Source organism: Colletotrichum paranaense, assembly GCF_030867605.1.
Source record: "Colletotrichum paranaense strain IMI 384185 chromosome Unknown Scaffold_3.1, whole genome shotgun sequence".
In the NCBI taxonomy this organism is placed as follows: domain Eukaryota; kingdom Fungi; phylum Ascomycota; class Sordariomycetes; order Glomerellales; family Glomerellaceae; genus Colletotrichum; species Colletotrichum paranaense.
The window spans coordinates 1,719,924-1,741,819 of record NW_026848961.1 but is presented as its reverse complement, the minus strand read 5'-3'; the positions used below and the strand labels follow the sequence as shown (position 1 = coordinate 1,741,819).

General features: G+C 53.4%; 8 protein-coding genes across 8 annotated transcripts; 4 read left to right on the top strand and 4 right to left on the bottom strand.

Moving 5' to 3' along the window:
- Positions 1-2,162: 2,162 nt before the first annotated feature.
- On the top strand, positions 2,163-4,300 carry CPAR01_04128 (protein phosphatase 2C; the record flags this gene model as incomplete). Its single annotated transcript, XM_060488409.1, has 7 exons — positions 2,163-2,198; positions 2,506-2,815; positions 2,933-3,006; positions 3,073-3,157; positions 3,219-3,425; positions 3,482-3,742; positions 3,909-4,300. The coding sequence occupies 7 exons, from the start codon at positions 2,163-2,165 to the stop codon at positions 4,298-4,300; spliced, it is 1,365 nt and encodes a 454-aa protein (XP_060352615.1).
- Positions 4,301-5,165: 865 nt separating this feature from the next.
- CPAR01_04127 (uncharacterized protein) lies at positions 5,166-7,847 on the bottom strand (the record flags this gene model as incomplete). Its single annotated transcript, XM_060488408.1, has 1 exon — positions 5,166-7,847. One exon carries the CDS (start codon positions 7,845-7,847, stop codon positions 5,166-5,168), a length of 2,682 nt encoding a protein of 893 aa, XP_060352614.1.
- Positions 7,848-8,174: 327 nt separating this feature from the next.
- Positions 8,175-9,642, bottom strand: CPAR01_04126 (meiotically up-regulated 65 protein; the record flags this gene model as incomplete). The annotated part of the gene is made up of 2 exons (XM_060488407.1): positions 8,175-9,223; positions 9,282-9,642. 2 exons carry the CDS (start codon positions 9,640-9,642, stop codon positions 8,175-8,177), a joined length of 1,410 nt encoding a protein of 469 aa, XP_060352613.1.
- Positions 9,643-11,203: 1,561 nt separating this feature from the next.
- Positions 11,204-11,727, top strand: CPAR01_04125 (uncharacterized protein; the record flags this gene model as incomplete). The annotated part of the gene is made up of 3 exons (XM_060488406.1): positions 11,204-11,312; positions 11,375-11,478; positions 11,560-11,727. 3 exons carry the CDS (start codon positions 11,204-11,206, stop codon positions 11,725-11,727), a joined length of 381 nt encoding a protein of 126 aa, XP_060352612.1.
- Positions 11,728-11,998: 271 nt separating this feature from the next.
- Positions 11,999-14,833, bottom strand: CPAR01_04124 (PRP1 splicing factor; the record flags this gene model as incomplete). The annotated part of the gene is made up of 2 exons (XM_060488405.1): positions 11,999-12,145; positions 12,203-14,833. 2 exons carry the CDS (start codon positions 14,831-14,833, stop codon positions 11,999-12,001), a joined length of 2,778 nt encoding a protein of 925 aa, XP_060352611.1.
- Positions 14,834-15,198: 365 nt separating this feature from the next.
- On the top strand, positions 15,199-16,721 carry CPAR01_04123 (dimethyladenosine transferase; the record flags this gene model as incomplete). The annotated part of the gene is made up of 8 exons (XM_060488404.1): positions 15,199-15,300; positions 15,353-15,409; positions 15,466-15,603; positions 15,658-15,726; positions 15,819-15,986; positions 16,046-16,174; positions 16,227-16,301; positions 16,356-16,721. The coding sequence occupies 8 exons, from the start codon at positions 15,199-15,201 to the stop codon at positions 16,719-16,721; spliced, it is 1,104 nt and encodes a 367-aa protein (XP_060352610.1).
- A 1,849-nt stretch (positions 16,722-18,570) lies between these two features.
- Positions 18,571-19,325, top strand: CPAR01_04122 (uncharacterized protein; the record flags this gene model as incomplete). The annotated part of the gene is made up of 2 exons (XM_060488403.1): positions 18,571-18,715; positions 18,841-19,325. 2 exons carry the CDS (start codon positions 18,571-18,573, stop codon positions 19,323-19,325), a joined length of 630 nt encoding a protein of 209 aa, XP_060352609.1.
- Positions 19,326-20,444: 1,119 nt separating this feature from the next.
- On the bottom strand, positions 20,445-20,597 carry CPAR01_04121 (uncharacterized protein; the record flags this gene model as incomplete). Its single annotated transcript, XM_060488402.1, has 1 exon — positions 20,445-20,597. One exon carries the CDS (start codon positions 20,595-20,597, stop codon positions 20,445-20,447), a length of 153 nt encoding a protein of 50 aa, XP_060352608.1.
- Positions 20,598-21,896: the final 1,299 nt, after the last annotated feature.

Sequence of the window (21,896 nt, the reverse complement as noted above, 5' to 3'; positions counted from 1 at the left end):
TGGGGTTGATACTAGTCACTTAGATCGGATTCCCCGAAGCGACAGCAAAGAGCTTGGACCTCATTTACCGTCCATTCATGTCTGGTTGTTCAGGTCCTAGCTTCGCTCGGGCCAAGAAGGGGACGGGGGAAAGAAGGAGCACGGCGGAGAGGAGAGGGCCTGAAAAGGGGAGGGGGGAGATGGGATTCTTTTGTTTTGGCGTTAGAGCGAGAGAGGGGCGGGAGGCCCTTGCATGAGAACCGTGCAGGTTCCGTAAATATGGCAGGTGGGTAGGTTGGACTTTAACTAAACGCGATGATGGAAGTCTGTGTGTTTCTCGAGGCTTTGGTTGTGGTTTGCAGATAATTGTACCTGTGCTGACCGAGTTCAACATTGGTTCCCATGGTCTGAAATCCAAACTCTCGTAGCCGGTCAACTCCATGGATATCGGCAGTGAGAGTCCAATAGAACCTGGACCTCGTTCCAAATGCCTTACCTTAGCTTCTGTGTGGAAATTTGCCCGCCTGGGTAGCATGATACGGTAGGTTGTTTGTGGTAAGCTCGCGACGTCGGGTATGACGCAACTGCAGGTAAACTCGTCTCTTTTCAGCAGGTAGTTCCGTATCGGATCCGTAGCACGCAAACCTTGCTGGGGCTTTTTTTTTTCTTGAACAGAACAACTCAGAGGCGGGCAATGACGACGAAGTTCTTGCACTTGCCGCCTCCATGAGGGTTAATGTGCCTCCTTGGGTATCGGCTACGTGGCGGCCGTTGCCAGTCTTACTGGGACGACATATGCAAGTAAGAATGAGAGGCGCAAGCAAATCCCGCTCCGGCCGGAGACGTTGCGTTGGTCTATGGAATTGGCTACCTACATAGTTTCGCCTTGTCAAATCGTCGTTGTAAGGCTCGCTAGAACTTCGGGTCAAGTTTGTTCACTCGGTGAAATACGTTCTTGGTAAACAAATTCTTTCTTACAACTTTTCAAGGTGACTGACTTCAGGTAGGCAAGGTTGATAGATACCCACATACGATGTTGCTGAAAGAAACTGAGTTGAGAAGACATTGGTAATGTGACCAACCCCTCGTACAGATTTGATTGTTGTTGGTGCAAGGCAGTGGATGCCGCGAAGAGACGCAGACTCATACCCAGACGTAGCACTACCAGAGAAGGCATCCGTAGCGTGGCCTTTCTATCCGTACCCGATTTCGCCTCATAGTCCTGTCGCCAACTGACCTTTGAACGGATATGCAAGACTGACCCCTTTCCTGCCATGCGCTTTCTTAGTTCCTTACATCAGGATAGTTGGTAGGTAAGTAAGTAAGGTAAGGTATGTAGTATCTTTGTGATGGTCGAGATTGGTAGTACGTACCGCCTCCTCGTAGCGTCGGAGTCACCACACTTGGACTTTACTACCCTTCCATAGATATGGAAGGTACCTACCTACCTTACCAGGTACCTACCTAGGTAGAGCAAGTCGGGGCCAGCAATCCGGGCAAGCAACTGCTCGCCCCAGCTTAGGTTGTTGTCCGCGGCTAGGCTGTCCTATCCTGCCCTGTCCTGTCCCGCGTTGCTTGCGCTTTCCGTATCGCACAGCAACTCTGTTGACCCCGGGGCTACCTACCACTACCACACACGCTCTCGCTCTGCCTTACAACACACCAACTCACTACTCACCACAACACGCGACCTGGTCTCTGTTCATCACCCATCCAGAAAACTCTTCCTACTCACAACCTCACCCACACCGAGCTACGATTGAGTTCGGGTCATTTTTTCCCTCCTTCTACCTCCCTCACTTCTCTTGCGCAACCTCACAATTTTGGCGCGACCAATTTCCTCGCATTACCGCACCCCGAACTCGACCCTCTACTACCTGTGATAGCAGACCCAACATCTCTTAGGGATCGACGCCTGTCCCCTGCCCATTTCCCTTGCGATTCGGATACCCCGCTTCCTCTCGAGTGTGCGCGATCTAGAACCTTTTGCTACCGCACCACCTTCCTGTCACCTCGCCTCTTTTTTTCCTCACAGCCTTCTTGCGCACGCACGACTGGCACTGAAAAAATTTCTTCTCTTTGGCAACCTTACGATATCGACGTACGCTTCCGACTACGATTTGACCGACCAGACATCCAGTCAAACCCGGTAGCTGTGCTGCCGACTCATTGCATCCGTCACCATGGGTCAAACTCTCTCCGAGCCCGTTGTCGAGAAGGTATGTCATAATCTACCGCTACCCTCACCTCTCCCGAGACGCGCTGCTTTCCCTCGATATGCCCATCATCACACCCTCATACTCAATCTACTCCTTTGCGGCCTCTTCCTCTTTGTTCGCAGCCAGCCCCGGGGTCCCCTCCTACCCTCGCCTGCCTTGGCCGTTCCTGCCGGTGATATCGCGCGGGCAGGCGACACAGCAAGGTGGCTTGGATTTGTTTTTCGCAGCAATGTTCACTCGATGACGTATCCCTACAACTCAACAGCCTCTTGGTTCAACCTACTGACTTCACTTCCCACAATTATAGTCCTCGGCCAAGGGCGAAGATGAGCGCCTTCTCTATGGCGTCTCTGCCATGCAGGGCTGGCGCATAAGCATGGAGGATGCTCACATCACCATCCTCGACCTTCTCACCCCCGGCAGCGACGAAGCCAAGAAACACGAGTCAAAACTCTCCTTTTTTGGAGTCTTTGACGGACATGGCGGCGACAAAGTAGCCTTGTTCGCTGGAGAGAACATTCACGACATCATCAAGAAGCAGGAGACCTTTAAGAAGGGCAACTACGAACAGGCGTTGAAGGATGGCTTCTTGGCAACCGATCGGGCGATTCTTAACGGTAAATTCACAATCTCGGATTCGGCAGTACCTGGAGGCTCAGCTGTGCTGCAGTTCTGGCCCTCGCCACTTGTTGCCCCCTATGCTGCATACATGAGCTAACCTTGGGGTGTACCAGATCCCAAGTACGAAGAGGAGGTTTCTGGCTGCACTGCCTGCGTTGGCCTGATTTCGGACAACAAGATCTACGTTGTGAGTTTGCTTACGTCCGCTTTTGCGCGATGTATTCGCATTACTTACCGACCGTTCCGCGACTAGGCAAACGCTGGCGACTCGAGAAGCGTTCTTGGTATCAAGGGACGGGCTAAGCCCCTGTCCCAGGACCACAAGCCCCAGCTCGAGGGTGAGTACTAGGCCATGGCAAAGGCAACAATACCTGAAGCTGACTTGAAATCCCCCCATAGCCGAGAAGTCCCGTATCACAGCCGCCGGTGGCTTTGTCGACTTTGGCCGTGTTAACGGCAATCTTGCTCTCTCCCGCGCCATTGGTGACTTCGAGTTCAAGAAGAGCGCAGAGCTCTCGCCCGAGGCCCAGATCGTCACCGCCTTCCCTGACGTCGAGACCCACGAGATCAGCGACGACGATGAGTTCTTGGTCATTGCTTGCGACGGTAAGCTGGAAGCGCCGAATATGAGGAAGGAGATCACAGGCTGACAGTATTCTTAGGTATCTGGGATTGCCAGTCTTCTCAGGCTGTTGTCGAGTTCGTCCGTCGTGGCATTGCGGCTAAGCAGGAGCTGGACAAGATCTGCGAGAACATGATGGACAACTGCTTGGCCTCCAACTCGGAGACCGGAGGTGTTGGCTGCGACAACATGACCATGTGCATCATTGGTCTTCTGCGCGGCAAGACCAAGGAGGAGTGGTACGAGGAGATTGCCAAGCGGGTTGCTGCTGGAGACGGACCTTGCGCCCCTCCCGAATACGGTACGACTGAATCCACGTCCGAATCCACATCTTCCTAAGGAGTTGAGCGCGCGCCGACCTCCATCTGCACTATCATGAGACCAGTCTCTTTACCCCCATAATACAACCATTATCCCCCTTTTTGTAGCCATCGTTTGTTTTTGTGTTCCATAATTTCTTTCCAAAGGAGGAGCGCTGATCCATCACCTGCAACTAGCTGAATTCCGCGGTCCTGGAGTTCACCACAACTTCGACGACAGTGACAGCGGCTACGACGTGGATGTGGAGAACAAGGGCAAACCCTTCGGCATTGGTGGCTACAAGGGCCGCATCATCTTCCTTGGCGACGGCACTGAGGTTCTGACCGACTCTGACGACACGGAGATGTTTGACAACGCTGAGGAGGACAAGGACCTCGAGAGCCAGGTCTCCAAGGCCTCTTCGGCAACCAGCAAGGATAGCGAGGCTGAGGACAAGTCAGCCCCGAAGACGGAGCAGGCCAAGGCGGCGGACAAGACCGCGGAGGAGTCAAAGCCGGCCGCAGTTCCCGCGTCTACAGAGGAGGGCAAGGAGAAGTGAGCTCAGCGGCCGGGAATATCAAATTTCTATACCTTGATGAATGACGTGGGCGTGCACTCGGGCCTGGAAGAGACCGGACTCAACGGATCCGTATGACTTTTAAGAAGGCTTGAGAGACTTTTTCAATGGCTTGGCTGGAATGGATGAATGAATGTTTCTCGTGTTGTTTTCCTCATCATGTTGGGTGTCCCGGAGGCCGTTGACAGGATTGTGATTAGGCATAGTGGGGATGATGAACAGCAGTCGCGGCGGCTCAATGGGGGAGAAAGGGGGAGAGAGGGGGAGAGAGAGGGCTGGCCGCATGTTGAGAGAGTTCAAAAGACTCAATCTTTGCGTGCTGTAGCTAAGGTAGTAGCCCTCTGCGGGCTTACCTAGTTGTCACGCTTACTTATGATCATTTGCATAACCCCACCAACGCCTTTTTACACTTGCTACTTTCTTAATCTTCCTCCTATTGAGAAGAGGGGTCTTTCTCTGTCATTGGGCTCTAGAGATCTAACGTGTCTTGTTCTTGGACCAGTTGTGAGTAAAATGGGCCACAGAGAATCGATATATGTATGCCTTGGAAACTAGTAACGAAGACTTGGACTGGATGAAAACAGTAGTGCACTTACCTCATACCAGCTACCTTAGCCATGCTCAAGGATGCAATTTCACATCCTGGAACACAATTGTCATAAAAGTATGTCTTGTACAGAATTCTATGGGTATTTTGCACTCCCCAGTCCCAGCTGCCTCTTAGCTATCCTACAAGAAGAAGGGGGGTTTGTTATACATAGTTGTCTATAATATAAATAATTTTGCAAGATGGCTGTTTTCCTATGCAGAGACTTTGACCCCAGTCCCCATTTTGAGCCTACACGCCTTAGGTTGCCGGTATTCTGAGTCCGTCAGTCGGCACTATCGTTATCTTGTAATTGTCAACAGACGGTGACGGTTGGTTGTCTGTGTCAACCGATGACGACGGCTGGCCGTCTTTCATTACCGGTATTGTGATACCTTCAGTCGGCACTACTATTGTCGTCTTGTCCTCGTTCACGGACGATGATGATGATCTCTGGTCGTCTCCATCAATAGATGACGGTGGCAAGTCATCCGTGGCTGCAACATGTTCAATCTTCAACTGCATGTGATGCGTCCGTAGGCCATGCCCGTTCCGTTGGTACATCACCATGATTCCCGGCGTAGTGACGGTACGCAGTGGTGTGGGAGGAGAATGCTGCAGGCTCTGCTGCTTGGCCTTCTTGACCGCTGCGATGATTTCCCCGTCGGCTTCCCAGGCCCACGAGAGGAGCTGATGGAGCGGGTACCAAGGTCGCATTTTGTGCTCCCGGAAATACTCGTGCGTGGCCTTGCTGATCCGGGCACCGTTGACTTGGTTCGCCCCTGTTACGTCCTGATCGAACCAGGTTGGCAGAGCAGAGGGGGCCGCGTGGGCTTTGGGATTCGGCTCGATGGCGTGCTGCAGAACATTTTCCGGGTTGACGCCGTACCGCCAGTTGCTGATTTGATTGCGCATATCTGAGCTGGTCCTGCCCGCTACACAAGCATAACGCCAGATGACGCCCATAGCATTGGGCCTGTCGAGCCTGAAGGCAAGGAAGAAGAGTATGTGGTATGATTGCTCGTTCATGACGACGAAGTGCTTGTGGGCCTTCTCCAAAGCGGCCGTGGCGAATATGAGATGGCGCTGGGTTTTCGCATGTTGAAGCATCGTGTTGAGCGTGAGCGTGGTAGGAAAGGTATTTCGAGACTCGGCCATGATGTCCCAGAGGTCGCAGCACGAGGCGAAATTGCCCATACGTCCGAGTTCGTTCATAATGGCGTGCATGACTGGCCTCGATGACCAGCCCGTACCGTACTTGGCGGTCAGGGTCTCAAGGAATGAGCGGATGCCAGGCCAGTTGTGTTCCAGCTTGCGCATGTCCTCCGTGACGAGTTGCTTCGTGACGAGTGGCACGACGCCGGGGTCCAAAAGTAGGCCGAGCGAGTGCATGAGTCGAAGAACATGCTGAATGATTTGTTTGCTCTCAATCATCTCCATGTATAACGCCCATGTTTTCGCGTTTGGCTGGCAACCATAGCTAATCATCATCCCTAACACGCCGTGAAAGTTGCGAAGATCTTTCAACTTGGCACAGTTTTCCAGCATAATGTTGAAAACGCCGGTATCCATCGAAAAAGGTGCATCTCGCTGGCTCTGGAAAAGGTCCCGGGCGTGATTACGATAGGCATTGCCACGCAGCTCAATAAATCGCAAAGCTTGTTTGAATGCGCGCCTCGACCGCGCATGTCTTGAAGACTCATCTGTAAACGCGCTAAAAAGGAGCTTGAGAGCCGCGTTGTCGGCGGCAGGGCCCGCACCGTACATCTTGTACTTATCATGGGTAGTGATCCTTGCGTTTGTGATGGCGGTTATATAGGCCAAGAATGAATCAGGCGTCCATTCTTTCGGTTTCAGGATACTTTCGTATTTGTGCTTGTGTGAGTATTCCTTCATATACGCTGGACGCTGCTCTTCCTCGGAACTTTTCCACACAGTTTCGTTTTTTGCTCCAGCTACCTCGTCACGCCGTGTTGTAGAGAAGTTGCTGCCGATGGCTCCTTCTATACTGATCGTGCTGTCGGCTCGAGCGGCGAGTCTAGATATTTCTTGGCTCGCGTGTTCCAAGGCATCCTCGTCGCCTGAGAGGAAAAGATATCCCACTTCACTGAGTGTCCCTTCTTTATCCTTTGGCCATCGCATCTCAATATGACATCTCGTTTGTTCGTGTATGTCCCAAATAGTTTGGTCGACATCGTGAAGAAGCGTATATGCGAGTTCAACCCCGACTGTGATCTTACGCACATTGCGCTGCCAGGGCCCCTTGACAGGCCGGGTCTGTCGTCGAAGAAGGTCCAAAGTATTGCGCCAGTTGCTAAATGACCCCTTTTTGACCTGTCGGACCGTCTCGAGCCAGATTTGCCTGGTTATGCTTTGGTGGAATCGCTGAACACTGGCTCGCGATTCTCGCTGGGGCTGGTAACGTATCGTCGGCGTAACGAGTATAGAGTCATGCTGTACTTGGGTAGAGCCCGTCTTGTTCGGTCGTTTGAACTTGCGTTCGCTGGCATCTTTAAGTAGAAACTCAACAGGTTTACGACGCTCGCTGATGGTATCAAGTGGATGCAACGTCGTAGGTTTGCGTGCTTCCTTCGGCTTTGTGTCCGGACCGTCACCCAGCGTCAAGTTCTCAACTCTCAGTGGCGTCTTGATCTTTTCGTCTTCGACGGCCGGGCCTTCCAAGGTAGGACTCACGGCAGTATCGCAGGTTGGGTTGGTACCATGGTTCGCTTCTTCGTCTTCGATTCGAGATCGCGGTGTGGGAGTCTCAACCGCGCTGGGCCTGGCTGCATCGGTAGCTGTGTGCACCCATTGACGAGGAAGTGGTAGTTGAGTTCGAGGCGCCCGAGACCATCTTTGAGGAACCCTGGAAATCGGAGAGATCCCAGAAGAGCCGATACGGTGAGACCGGACTCTCAATGATAGCGTGATTCCCAGGGACATTTGCTATGAATGGCCCATGTTGTGTGCTGGGCTTGAAATTTGTTGCATTTGGGGTCATGGAACGAATGCCATCAGTTTCGCTGAAGTCGCGGGCAAGCTATCCGCAGAAGAATTTCCACTTCGCGCCGATTGATCCCGGTCTTTCGGCCCCAGAAATTTGACCCGACCCCTGCCGGCCGACAACAGTGTGAGCGACACTGAGCTTACTATTTTGCACTGTTCATCGACTACTTCACTGCTAGGTATCCGTACCGCAGGCAATGACTAGCAAATTTGGATATATGAAGTCGGGTATACAAGAAAAGAATGATTACGACACCGTCCCTATTACTTCTTTGGCGAACCAGGTAAGGCACCCGAGTTGGGTTGCGCAGGACCGCTCTGATCAACACCTTCCCACCCCTTATTCCATCCCTCGTCTTCTGCAACAGCATGTTTGGCTTCGCCATTCTCTGCAAGCCCCTTGACATCGCTCCAATACGAAAGCCTTTTGACTTCTTCGTCTGCATGTTTGATTGCCGCTGCAAGGTGTTTCCTTCTCTCTTCTCTTTCTTTTGCCTTGTCTGCATCTTCGTGCTTCTCTTCGTCTGCAGCGACCGCTTCATCATAAATCTGGGTCAAGCGACTCAACAGCAGTCTTCTCGAGGCCTGAAACACAAATATGCCCATAACATCGTGCATCTCCTCCTGTAAGTGCTCGAGGTTGTCTTTGGCATGCGCGAGATAATTCTCAAAGGCCTCAATCTTTTCGCGGTCGATGCGAGAGCCTCGAAGGACGGCCATAAGAGTCCACACGTCTTCAATGTCTTGCTTCTCCTCTGTCACACTGGTCTGTACACTCGCCTTGCTAACGCTTTCTCGCCGGCTACGTGCCACACTAGAGGAACGGCTGTGATTGGCAGGCGTAACGGTGAAGTAGTCGGAGTTCAGCATGTGCGGGTCTTCCGATATGTCTTCCGGTTTCTTCTTGATGCGCTTGCGAACCCAGCATCTCCTCCGAACGAAGGAATTCCACCATTTCGGACCATGCCAGGAATATCTCTTGGAGAACATGAACGAGTACTCCCAGCCGAACTCGTCCATGGCCACACCTTCTTCGCGATGTATCTTCCAATCAGGCCATGCCCACTCCCAGGACGGATCGGGTACTTGTGCTGTCTTGGTCGTGGTCGGACTCGTCTTGTGAAATTGGTTCGTCCAAGGCGACGGGTCGAGGTTGCCCAAAGCCTTGCCGGAAAATAGGGCAACACGGCAAACAAAGCAGCCTCGCTCGTTCTCCCACAACACATCAATAGCTGTTTCTCGATCCGCCGTGGCTGGCCTCCGTCGTTGACTGCTGCTTCTGCCGGGCATTGTGCCTTCCATTGGCGTGGGTTCTGTTTCAATATGTACTATCAGAACCTGCACCATAACTTGGGCATGGCTATCTCTTACCTTCGACTTCGATAGACGGTGCTGTGGTGGCCGTTGTCGTTTGGGGTTCAAGAGTGGGAGCACTCCGATGCCCAGCGGCCTTCGACAGGTGACTTTGTTCTGGCTCTACTAAGCGTCCAGACCTACTGGCATCCTGATCGGTATCGTGTTCCGTACTGCGGTCCCCATTCGGTTCCGCATCGTGACTCCCAGTAGTGTCCTCATCACGGAGTAACTGCGAACCGGTTGACGCGCGAGGAGGTCTGCTAAGGCTTTCGGTGCTCGGTGAACCGCGGTTGTCATGGTTGACCAGGCTGATCTCGTGGTCATAATCACTATCTTTCAAGCCGGTGGCCCGACGAGAGCTTCGAAAGGAAGGCATCGCTCTAACGCTGTATCGCAGCCTCGCTCGCCCGGTGTCTGAGAGCTTCCGTGTTGATGCCCGCCTTGAGGCTCAATGCCGGAGTGAGACCGGAACGGCACCCTTGAGGGTGAAAGGGGGTTCGTCGTTGGTGGGGGGGAGAATTGGAATCCGGGCCGGAGGTGCTTTAGCTTCCTTCTCGGGGGTGATTGGCGGCTCTCGCCCTGGGATGGTGGAATTCAGAAGCGTAGTCTGAGTGGGCTACCTGAACATTGTGCCGAATCTACTCAGACAAATGATGTTTCCAAGCGCGCCCCGTCGACGGGTGGGAATAGAAAAGAGGCCGTAGAAGGAGAAGGCCGATGTGAGGCTACAAGGTCGATGGTCCGACGAGCGAGGAATTCAGGGAAGTCAATTGGTACCTCTTCTTCGGACCTAGCGTGGGCTAGACCACCATCGGCTGGCAGTGGCCAAATGAAGGACGCTGAACAAGGCTAGCACGATGCAGCAATAACAATAACGAAAGGAAAGCAGGAGGCGTTGGCTGGTCGTGGAGGCCTAGACCTCAAAGCTGAACACGGGTTGGCTCATGCACTTCACGGGCCAGTCAGTCAGTCCTGGAGCCTGCGAGGTGTCGCGTACTCAGCTCCGGCGATGATGTAATGTCACAGCTTTTTCCAGCGAGCGTCGAGCCCCCCTAGCCACCACCTCAGCTTTGCGTGCCAGAGAGTCAGCTCAAACAGGTGTTTTCATGCTATCTAACGTGCAAAACCTGGCTCTGAAGCACATGGAGCACTGTGAAGCCACAGGCAATGGTTTGACGGGCACGATCGCCGGCTGAGAGGTCCATCTGCGCTCAGTTGAAGTTGTAAGGAGACCTGGATGAATAGCGTAAAACGTTACTCCCTACGCATAGTGTACATCGAAAGTGACAGCTGATTTTCGGAGCTTTGACAAGCTGAGGTGACGCTGGAGATCCAGTGGATGCTGCACTCTTACCAGGATCAGGTCTGAAGAGGTACGTCACAAATACTTCATTCCTCCATCCGCTTCCGCGTGATCACAAGGTATCGTGTCCGTCCCCTCTGGAGGTGATGGCCTGTGCATGCTGAGTTTGTGGTCCCGGTCCCAGGTGGAGTTCTTCGGCCAGGAGCGGCTGGGGGGGAAGCTACTTCCCATTCCCCGCATTCATGCTGCTCTACGTCATGTATCCCTCACACCTTCACGTCAACCGGAGCTTTCGTAGCTCCAAATGTTCCTCGCCTGCTTGCGCCAGGTCGACGGCATGTCGGTAGTGCAGCTCACTGGTGTGATTTGGTTCCAGGAGGCGTGTGGGAAGGAGTGTAACCGCGCAAGAAATGAGACAAGAGCTGCGGCGCCAGTGATTCGATAGCAAGGTACTAATAGATCATGCCATCCTGCTCTTTCTCGTGACGAAGACTGCTTTCTTTCTCCTCTCTCTAATTCAATCAACTAAATCACATAATCACGACGATAGCTTCAAGCTTCTCCCGATCGTAGCTCAGAAGTCACACGTCAATCAGCTCTACTACACCCTACACTACACACAAATCCAATCAACATGTCCAAGAAGGCTCCCCTTTTCCTCGGTCTCACTGCCGCTGGCGGTGTCGGCTACTACCTCTACAGCGCTGGCGGAAACCCTACCGCCGCGGAGAAGAAGTTCGAGAGTATGTTTACCCGTCGCATCGCTGCCTTCTCATCATCGCAAAGGCTGACCCACGTTATTTAGGTGACGTTCACAAGGCATCCGCCGAGGTCAAGTCTCATCTTCCCGGACGCACGCCCGACGCCCAGAACAAGGGCGCGCAATTTGGTGCTAAGCTTGACGAGGCCGTAAGTTCATCTTTGCCCACCTCTGCCCGGCCTGCCTCCAGCACATCTTCAATGATCAATCGTCGCTGACAATCTCGCCAGGTCGCTGAGGCCGACAAGAAGTTCTCTGCCACTAAGAGCAACGTCGAGGCGTACGCCAAGGACGCAAAGGCCGAAGCCTTGAAGAAGGTCGACGCCTTTGATAAGACCGTCGAGACCGAAGCCGCCAAGGCCAAGAGCGGCATCTCCAGCTGGTTCGGCGGCAAATAAGCCCTACGACTACTCTGGCGATCATTTTCTTGTGTTTTCTACGTAATGGATCAATCATGACAACGGGCATCGGGTTTGCTTTCTCAGCTCTGGGTTAGGAGTCGCAATACGAATCAATTATAATCCTTTGACTCATGTTCAATTACTTGAAAGTCCACGGGGCTTCCTCGTGGTATTCTTTGCTGCCTGCTTGGTAAATTTGAAAGTGACCTTTTCTCCTCTATCCTTCCCGACCGACCCTTGATGTTTGATACACAGGCTATTACATAATTCATTTCTCCAACACTTCAGCAACCAATTTCAGGATTTCCTCGGTTCCCTTCCTAGCATTGGCGGGCTGTTTGGCAATCGCTTGCCAGTGTTCGCCATGGCGTGGCTCGTTCAAGACACACTTGTTGATGACATCCGCTCGTTTCTCCTGGGATCGAGTTAGCTTACAAACGTCAAATCGATAGTCACCAAGACAGCTACTTACGTCTGTTCCGTGCTGGAGCAAGAACTTGTAATACCAAGCCCAAGTGTCGCCATTGTCGCTGTCCAGCACCAGCGCCTTCTCGAACCAATTTTGTGCCTTTTCGAGCTTGCGTTCGCCCCAAAAGATTCGGGCCACAGCTACAAACAGGATAGGGTCGTTGTCCACCTTCTTAATGGCCTCTAGTGACCGCGGCTTGCGCTGAGTCCGTGGTTCCAAGTGCCAGATCTGTTCACTCCACAAGAGTCCACTCTTGGGCACCTCTTGGAGTGCCTTGGCCATGAGGGACTTGGCCTGGTTGAGATTGCCCGCGCGTCTTTCGATGCGGACAGATTCGCACCAAAGCTCGGCCGATTTGGGTATCGCAAGTCGGGCTCGGTCGAGAACACTGCGAGCCTTGACGACGAGCCCGGCCTTCTCTTCCAGTCGAGAGTAGAGCAGCCACAATGGAATAGACTTTGACACCGCCTTGACACCTGTGCTGTAGGCCTCGCGTGCCTGGCCGACCTTTCCAAGGTCCTCGTAGATTTGTCCCTTGAGCATCCACAACTTCGCCGTTGCAGGGAAGAATTGCAGCGCCCGTTGGACAAGATCCAGTGCCGCATCGCTGTTGCCCAGCACTCTCTCGAAAACCACACTCTTCATCCACACGCGATCCGTGGGGGCCTGGTCGCGGGCTTCCTCCAGTAGCTTACGAGCGCGCTCGGTCTCTCCGTTCTCGGCTTCGAGCTTGACAGCAGCAAGCCAAATGTCTTCGTTATCCGGGTTAGACTTGAAAGCCCTGGCGAGTACCAATCTGGCATTGTCGACCTCGCCGGCTTGCCACTTCTCTTTGGCCAACATCATCCACAGGACCTCACTCTTGGAGCATGCCTCGACAGCCTTCTCCAGGACCTGGGCGAGCGATTCCTTTGTTCCGTGATTTCTTTCCAGGTCGGCGGCAGCCATCCATAATGTTCTGCTGTTGACGAAAACACGCAGCGCATATGAGTAGATGGCGCGTGCTGTCTCGTACATGCCGCGATTGATGCTGCCTCGGGCGTCCTCCGTCCAGGTGTCCTTGCGGTCGTCGTCTTCGTCGAGACCATAGCCAAGTGTTTCTCTGATAATATTTCCGCACGTAATGACAGCGCCATCCTCCTCACACTTTTCTGCCTCGGCAATCCACTCCTCGCGTTTGGGCATGGCGGACTCCTTGACCAGAACTGCAATGGCACGCTTCATGACGTTGACCTTCGTACCCTGGCCAAGCTGTTCCTGCAGTCGAGCAGCCGCGATCCAAATCTCGTGAGACGTAGGCACTGCTTTTCGTGCCTTATTGAGCACCTTTTGAGCGTTTTCAGGGCTCTCCAGTCTTGCCAAGGCCAACCACAGATCAACGGATAGGGGTATAAGCTCTGTTGCCTTGGCGAGCAGCAACCGGGCATCTTCCGGATCTTCTTCGAGGTTGACCGCTTCCTTCCATAGTGCCTCTGATTCCGGAATATGATCCAGAGCGAGTCTGATGACCTTCTTCTTCGCCCTAGGCTCATTCTCCAGTCTCATCGCCTCGACCCAGAGACGCACAGATCGATCATTCTTCTTGATTGCCTCGGCGGCAATAATCTTCGCATTCTTTCCATCATTCAGTCGAATATTCTCCAGCCAGACATCCTCGCTCTTGGGGCAATGTGTGCATCCGCGTGCTATCACATTCCGTGCAGCGACCGTCTTGCCTGCCAGTTCCTCCAAGCGAGCCGCAGCAATCCAACCCGGCGCATTATTCGGATTCGTTTTGATCACCGATGTTAACAGCTCGCGTACACGGTTGATGTCGCCGACTTGCGCTTGCGATTCATTGAGGACGCTTTTGTTCAGACTTGTGATGTAGCCCTTGGGATCGATACTCGATGCGCTACCGGCGACTGATGATTCGGTTCCGTCCTGTGACGCTTGCTCGAGCCTAGACTTGAGGACCTTGTCTCTGGCAGCACCAATCTTGGCAAAATTCGTCATCGTGCCGTCCGCTTGTTCGGAGCTTGATGCTGCTCCGTCATCCGCAACCGTGGTGCCCAGCTCTGATGAGTCCCTCGCAGCAGCCAGAACGCTGTCTGGAACCGCGTAGAAGCGTTGTCGCAAGGTCTGCTTGCTTCTCCTATTTTTTCCTGTCAGATCTCCAACTTCAGGAAGGTTCGCCCATTCGTCGTCGGTAACCGTCGAAAGCGCTCTCTTAAGATCCGCAAATTGTTGTGCGATCTTGGGGTTCTTCCGTTCATATTCGTCTTGCTCGGCCTTTTCGCGCGCTTCTCGCTGCTTCTGCCTTCTTCTCGCCATCTTCTCGTCAACTTCTTGCCATATCCTGTCGGCTTCCTCGTCATCTTTGTCGTACACGCCACCTGCGAAAAGGCCGACTTCGTTATCGGGGTCCTTGAACCGGTCATCGTCGTCGTCCTTCTCCTCCGCCTTCTTGCCGTCGGTGCCTAAGCCGAGTTGTGCTGCGCGCTTGGCGACCGCTTCCTTGATTTGGTCCTCAGTTGGTCCTTCGCGTGCAGGACCCAGATCTGATCGCGTAGTGAAGCCAGTAGCACCTCTACCAAGACCAGCGACGTAGTTTTCGGGAGCCGGTTGGCTCAGGAAGTCGCGCCTGCCCGACATATTGGCGATTGAACAGGTGGCTCTTCGGTGCGGCAGCAAGATCAAGAGGGCGCGCCTGATGGGGTATTTGTAGGCAATCAGGGAGGTTTGGCCTCACTCTATGCTTGGAACCGGTCGCGCAAGGCTGAAGTGGTACTAAAGTTTTTGAGCTGCACAATCCCTGTCGCGCCAGGTCGTAGTGGGGCGAGGGTCCACTAAAATTTCCAAAAGGCTGCCCCTCCATCTTCACCGCAGACTTCGACATCGCGAAGATTTCTGGGTCTCAAACTTTGCGCTACCGGATACTGTACGCCAGAGGTCGACTGCTTCCCACAAACCTGGTTTCTCTGGTATAGCGCGACAGTTCGACAGTTCACATACGCAACATGGGTAAAGCGAAAGCTGGTAAGCGGAATGCCGCCGCCGCCTCCTCGGGAAGCCCGTACTCTCGACCTTCCCAGAAGACGAACAATGTCTTCAAGTTCAACGTGCGTCGCATTCTATAATACGTCTTGGAACTTTGATTAACTACCGTCATAGACGAATGTTGGTCAACATATCTTGAAGAACCCCGGTGTGGCGGATGCGATTGTTCACGTATGCCCAGACTCCCCCCGTCCATAACGAACCAAACACTAAGTGCGTCTACACAGAAAGCCGAACTTAAGCCCACGGATACTGTACTCGAAATCGGTCCGGGAACTGGTAACTTAACAGTGAGAATTCTCGAGAAGGCGAAGAAGCTCATCGCGATCGAGTTCGACCCTCGAATGGCGGCCGAAGTGACAAAGGTTGGACACAACGCCCTCAGGATGATACTCGGAGGCTGACTGGACCCAAAACAGCGTGTGCAAGGGACTCCGGAGCAGCGCAAGCTCGATGTCATGCTCGGAGATGCGATCAAAGTCGAATGGGTTCCTTTCGACGTTCTCATTTCAAACACACCCTACCAGGCACGTTCTTTTGTGCTTTCGATGCAAGCCCGGCGTAGCTGACCTGTCGTTAGATCTCTTCGCCCCTGGTGTTCAAGATGCTTGCGATGCCAAAGCCGCCGCGGCAAGCGATTCTCATGTTCCAGCTCGAGTTCGGACAAAGACTTGTGGCCAAGCCCGGCGACAAGCTCTATGGTAGACTGAGCGTGAACGCCAACTTTTGGGCAACATGCTCCAACGTGGTGAGTAAAGATGCTCGGGAATGCATCTTTGCCGACGGTCTTCTGACACTCTGCAATAGATGAAGGTGTCCAAGGCCAACTTCAGGCCGCCGCCACAGGTCGATTCCTGCGTTGTGCGCATCGTGCCCAAGCAGGGAGCCGAGCGTCCCACCATCGCCTTCGAGGAATTCGACGGCCTCCTCCGCGTTGTAAGTAGTATTATTGTCACTTCATATATCTCGCAGCTAACAAACCATTCAGTGCTTCAACCGTAAGAACAGGACCATGCGAGCCAGCTGGCTCGGCACGAAGGAAGTGCTCCAGATGCTGGAGAAGGTGAGTTTTGAGGTTGTGTGCCTCCGAAGGACAGAGGTACTGATCTGCTACTAGAACTACCGTACATGGGCTGCCATGAACAACGTGCCCCTGGACGACTCTCTTGTTGAGGATGACGAGGACGACGCCATGGAAATGGACGATGACGCGGACGCCGGCGGCAACGATGACAACGATGCCGAGCCCATGGACGACGACACACCCGAGTTCTTCAAGGAGCTTAACGCCACAGCTGCCAAGGCGCCCGAGAAGACGAAGAGCAAGCGCAAGAAGACCAAGGTTGCGGCGCTCGTGCGGAGCAAGATTGAACGCGCGCTCGAGAGCACCGAGCTCATGGAGAAGAGAGCGCGGTTGTGCGACGAGACGGACTTTTTGAAGCTGCTCTCTGCTCTCAACTCGGAGGGCATCCACTTTGCCTAGATGTCCGTCTTCACACGGAATGGCCGGTCTCTGTTGATGGAATTTCTTTTATAGAACGGGCAATCATGGCCTGGCGTTTGGGCGTACAAAATGAGAGGAGATATCAGGTTGCGGAAACGATATGACGGTAGAAGGCTGTGGATCACATTCAATGAAGATTTGCTGTGCTTTTCCCATGAAGCTCGAGTGGTTGTCTAACCTGTGAACCATTCTGGTGCCCCTCCATAAGGTGTTTAGACCTCCGTCCTTTCTCTCGTTGTTGGAGACGTAGCATCAATAATAGACAGGCAAGATATACGCTGGATCTCAACTAGCTTCGGTTTGGACCGTTATTCATTCAGCAGCTTCATACCACAGCCGTATTGGGCAAAGATACATCGAAAGCATTTTCACCCCATAGCATGACTTACGCAACAGCCCCGACACCGAGGCACATCGTCTCATCTCGAAGCACCCCATCCGGATTCTAGAAGACCTCTAAAGCCATACTAGTCTCTTTCATCTCTTCCCTTACCGAGGTAACCCATCACGGCATACAACCCCAATCAAGATCACCGACGCAGTCTCATCCGTGGGAAGAAGGCAGGGGGGTTGCTTCCGGGCCAACCATCGCCGAAAGGTCTAGGAGTCATCATTTGTCAGGCAGTCATCATGAAGCCGTCTTGTCCACTCGGGAGTCAGTCACACTGCAACTACTGCTCTCATTACCAGAATGAAAAGATTGGGCCTTTTGTCAGCGATGAGCTTCTCAAATCAGCACTCTCCGTCAGGCATAGATTGTGGCTGTTCGCTCGAAATGGGAACTTCATTTTCTGCGGATGCGTGCTCGACTTCACAGCACCAGTTCTCTCCATTGAACCGAATTGTACCGATGGAAGAGGAAGTATCGCCCCTATTTCGGGAAGGAAGGGAAGCGTAATGGGACAAAACGGTACTTTAGCTACCTCGCCCGGTTCCGCAACCAAGTATAGAGTATCATGATACACCTTATTTGGAAGGGGGCAGAGAGCAGGTACATCACCACCGTGGGAAACCGGAAGGAAATCAAGAGAGACGAAGTAATTAATAGGAGTGAGAAGGGGAATGGAGGGGCGGGCCAACGTGGCTCTGTGCATGCAGTCAGTTCTTTCAAAGAATATGAACAAATTACAACAGGCCACGCCCACGCTCACCCAATCCGACTGCGCCTTATACCACCACCAAGAAGTGACCGGGCCAAAGACTCCCGCCCAAGGATGCATAGGTAATGTAAGTACTGATTTGTCGGGCGGGTGATAAGAATTAGACAGAGAGGGAGAGAACAAGGCTGCCTTACCCGCGCGGATTGCGTTCCCGTCAGCGCATCGCGACGAGACGAACAAGGCCCGTCCCATCTGACAGGCGCCAGCCTTTGTCTTTCCCACCATGGCGGGTTATAATCTACCCTACCAGTGGGATTGGGTGTGGGTTGCGCGTAGGCTGGCTGGGCTTTGAACTTGTTCGTCTGCCTAATAGAACGTTCCTTACCTACCTACCTCCTCGAGAACTGAACCTCTTCAAAGAGGTGTGGAACGTCATTGCATATTAAACTGCGACTGTCCCAACCTATAGACTTCCGGGTTCCTGCGCAGATGATCAACGCTCGCCGCCGGCGCGCTGACACGCGGGGGGAAGGGGGCTGTTGGAGGGATTCGGTAGGTGGATTCTGGAAAAGAACCTTTTCTATTCCTTGGAAGAATCAACATCACGCGCCGGACATGAAGGTTTCAAAAGCCGTACGAGACGTTGACGTGGTTTTGTCTCTCTTTTTTTCACGCTTATTGTCTTTGTGTGGGGGCCCAAGGAAGCATCTAGTTCGGCCTGCCAAGTAATGCGAGAATGGAAAGCGAGACAGAGGGAGGACAGCTTGGACTGGGAAAGCCAGCAGAGCGAGCCGTGTTTCTCATCAGACAACCACAGCCTGGTTTCCCTGATTTGCATTGCCCTCTCTAAGCTACAAGTCTACGACTGCTTAGGTATGTGAGCCCCGCGGCTTGAGAGAGGGCTCACCACTTCGGCACCATCGCACGGGAGGGTGAGACCTGCCAGGCCGATCCTCCCGGACACCCTTTTTAGACGGATGGAATATGTACTACTGCAGCGTATATTCTGACGTACCTATTCTTTGGTACGGAGCATTATTCCCTCTACGCCTGGCTGAGCCACACCTTTGGCGGTCCTCACTTCCCTCCCGTGCAGGGTAAGCAGAGGCTACCTAGAGCTGGAGGCTGGAGGCAGCGTCTTCGATGCAACGTGGAGAAGAACCGAAAGAACGGCCTGTCAGCGCCGGAGCGACCTGCTCAGCGCTTCTGTCGCACAGCATCAGCTGCCAGATCAGCCGTTCGTCGGGTTTCGGTGCTCAGTATGGCCGGTGAGCACCTCGGTCTGGGCGGGGAACGGAGCCTGTCATTCTGTCTCGTGGGGGCCGCCGCGGCCCATCATACGATGGGTCAAGGTCGATGGGCCAAAACCGCAAAGGGATTGGCGTCGATGAAGAGAGCACCAGCAATGGCAGCGTTTGACATAGCCCAGATCCCACACTTGCACAACCATCGCAGCGAAGGCGGCGATGACTATGCGATGTGAGTAATGGGCAGATGCGGGAAACGTCAAATCGACCTGGTAACGTTCACCGCGCATTTCAAGTTGTTTTCTTCTGCCTGTCCCCAGATTGGGGGATCCGAGGGGAACAGCCGACGACCAATCGAACGTCGCAAAAGCCCCCAATAGCTCGGTACCATCAGGGCATCGTGGACGGGTGGGTTTATTGTGACGTTCTGTCGGGAGCATGGGGTCGGTGCAACTTTTCCTCGCTTTAGGAAATGTCTCAGGTTATCCAGAGGATCAGAACCCAAGCACTTGAGATGGCGGCCCCCTAAAACCAGAGCCCAAGGTTGGCTCACATGGGAGATGCAGCCAGTCGTGTGCCTGCCACGTCGTCCACTTGGCTATCTGTGAGAGGCTCAAGGAAGCTGGTGGGAGGAACGTTGGCTTCTTCTTGATCTGCTGACCTGCAGACATTCCGTTGTTGGCAAAGACAGATTTCTTGTCGACAGCCGTATCCGTAGGTAGAGACGAGAACGTGCCAAAAACATTACGGAGTGGAACGGTGTACACTTGGTACCAACCCTTTCCTATTGACGAAAGTTTTATCTGTCTTTCTCAACGAGGAAAAATGCTGCGAAATACCACATTCCGAGTCAATGAAGCCATGCCTCGTCTCGTAGGGGTAGTGTGCTCCCGACAAGAACCTTCCGTATTGGGGATTCTGACATAACACCGCCATTTCGACCTCAACGGTCGACCGTTGGAAGCGAGCAAGCAGGCACCCGATCGCGGCGGGCGTTACGGTTTATGGTTTGTAAATCGTGGCAAAGGCGGAAGTGTAAGTTGTGCCTGGTTGACTAAGATAGGGTAGAAGCCTCAAGAGACATGCGTCAACTTCAATAGTGCTTCGGCACCAGGTCCGAAGCCCACGTAAAGGCCCTTGATTTGTTTGCAAAGTACCCCGTATGAAGCAGTGGCATGCGTCCCCGTCCCCCGTCAGGGTACCAAAAGCCACAGCATGACTGTTTGTTGTCGGTCTGTCCTGTGACTCTATTTCAAGTTGTTGTTGACTGCAAGCTAAGCAGGTTGTATGGTAGCGAAATGGCAGCAATCAAACGACTCGTTAGGAATTTGCTGAATATCACTGGGTTCTTCCGCCTAGAACTTGGCTCCCGAAATTTGGAAATGGGCAAATCTTGAAGCAAGAGATGCACCAGACTGCAGGTCCCGGCCATGGTCCCGGTCCTCCAGTTCCTGACTAGAGCATTTGCGAGCCTTAGCCCTGGAAACTGCGTCCACAGCAGCGTACATCAGCCAAGATGGAAGACTCGAGAAGCTCGAGTGCGATTGCTGATAGAGGAGAAAGAGCTTAGTGGCAGTGTACCTTGTGAGCGGTATTCGATGGCGGCCATGAGTTTGTAACTTTGTATCCGTACGAATAGTGTATTTCGCAGAAGCCGGATTCTTCTGCCTGGGAACAGGGGATGGTGACAAGAAGTCTGAAGAAGACCAGGGGCCTTGATTGGAAGGAAGCTGTCCCGAGGTCCCACGATGCCCGATTCTAATCAGCGGTGATGGCTCCCGGGGGGTCGGTGACAGGCCGCCGGTGCAACAGAATGGACGATGTTACTCCGTAGTCCGTACTCATGGGAGAGAAGAAAAAGTAGGCCAAAGGCAAAAGCAAGAAGGGTGGATTCCTGGATGGAGATCAGCTGCGCCGTGTGTCCTGGCTTTGCCTTGCCTGGAGCCCGGGGGAAGGCAAGGGGGGCCGACGATGAAAGTTGCATCCAGAAAGATTCCAGATTGCGGATGGGCGAGTTTGGGCGTCGTGGGCCAGAGACTTGGGCTGCATTTGACATCCACTCTTGCCCACAGCCCAGCGGGCAGACTCAAATACGTAGTAGTAAGTACCTACCTTAGAGCAAGTGGGTGACAGGATTCTCGAGAAAGTGGTAATATGGAGAAAAGCATCCGGGAAAGAATTGCGGTCTGAGGCATCCCGCCGTGGTTTCAGGGGGTTTGCCGGTCGCAGTATCTCCTAACTTCCTAAACTTATTCGGCCCAAGCAATTTGTTGGACGGAGAAGGAACTCTACTGACTACTTAGTACCTCTCCGTAGAAGAAGTGAGGCAGAACCCAGCACCAGCTCCCAACCTACTGGATGGGAAGAGACAGGAGACTAAGGGCAAAAGGGTGCTTTCCTTCGTACCTGTGTAGCCGTGCCTCCTTTTGTACCTACCTCCAAGGATCCTGGAAGACGGGACTCCTCCCCCGCCAGAGTGGTCCATGTCTAGCGGCAACGAAGAAACGTACCTAGAACTTCTGAAGTATTCGCCCGGGAAGGTCACTCCGCGTTGTCGGAATGAAGAGCAAGGTAGACAGGTACGTACCGTGGGCCGGTCGCGACTGTTGCAAACTCCGAGGTTGGGCGATGGGCACCTCATGCTGGTCACTGGTGCAGCGGTGTTGACGTTGTGCCTGGCACCGGCTTGGCCTGGCACCTGGAGACTGGAGACCCAAGGTACCTGTCTTCCTCCCCTCTTTTTTCTGCCCCCTCTTCACAGTCGCAGTCTCCCAGAGTCCAGTGTTAGTTGGCAGTCGCAATATTCC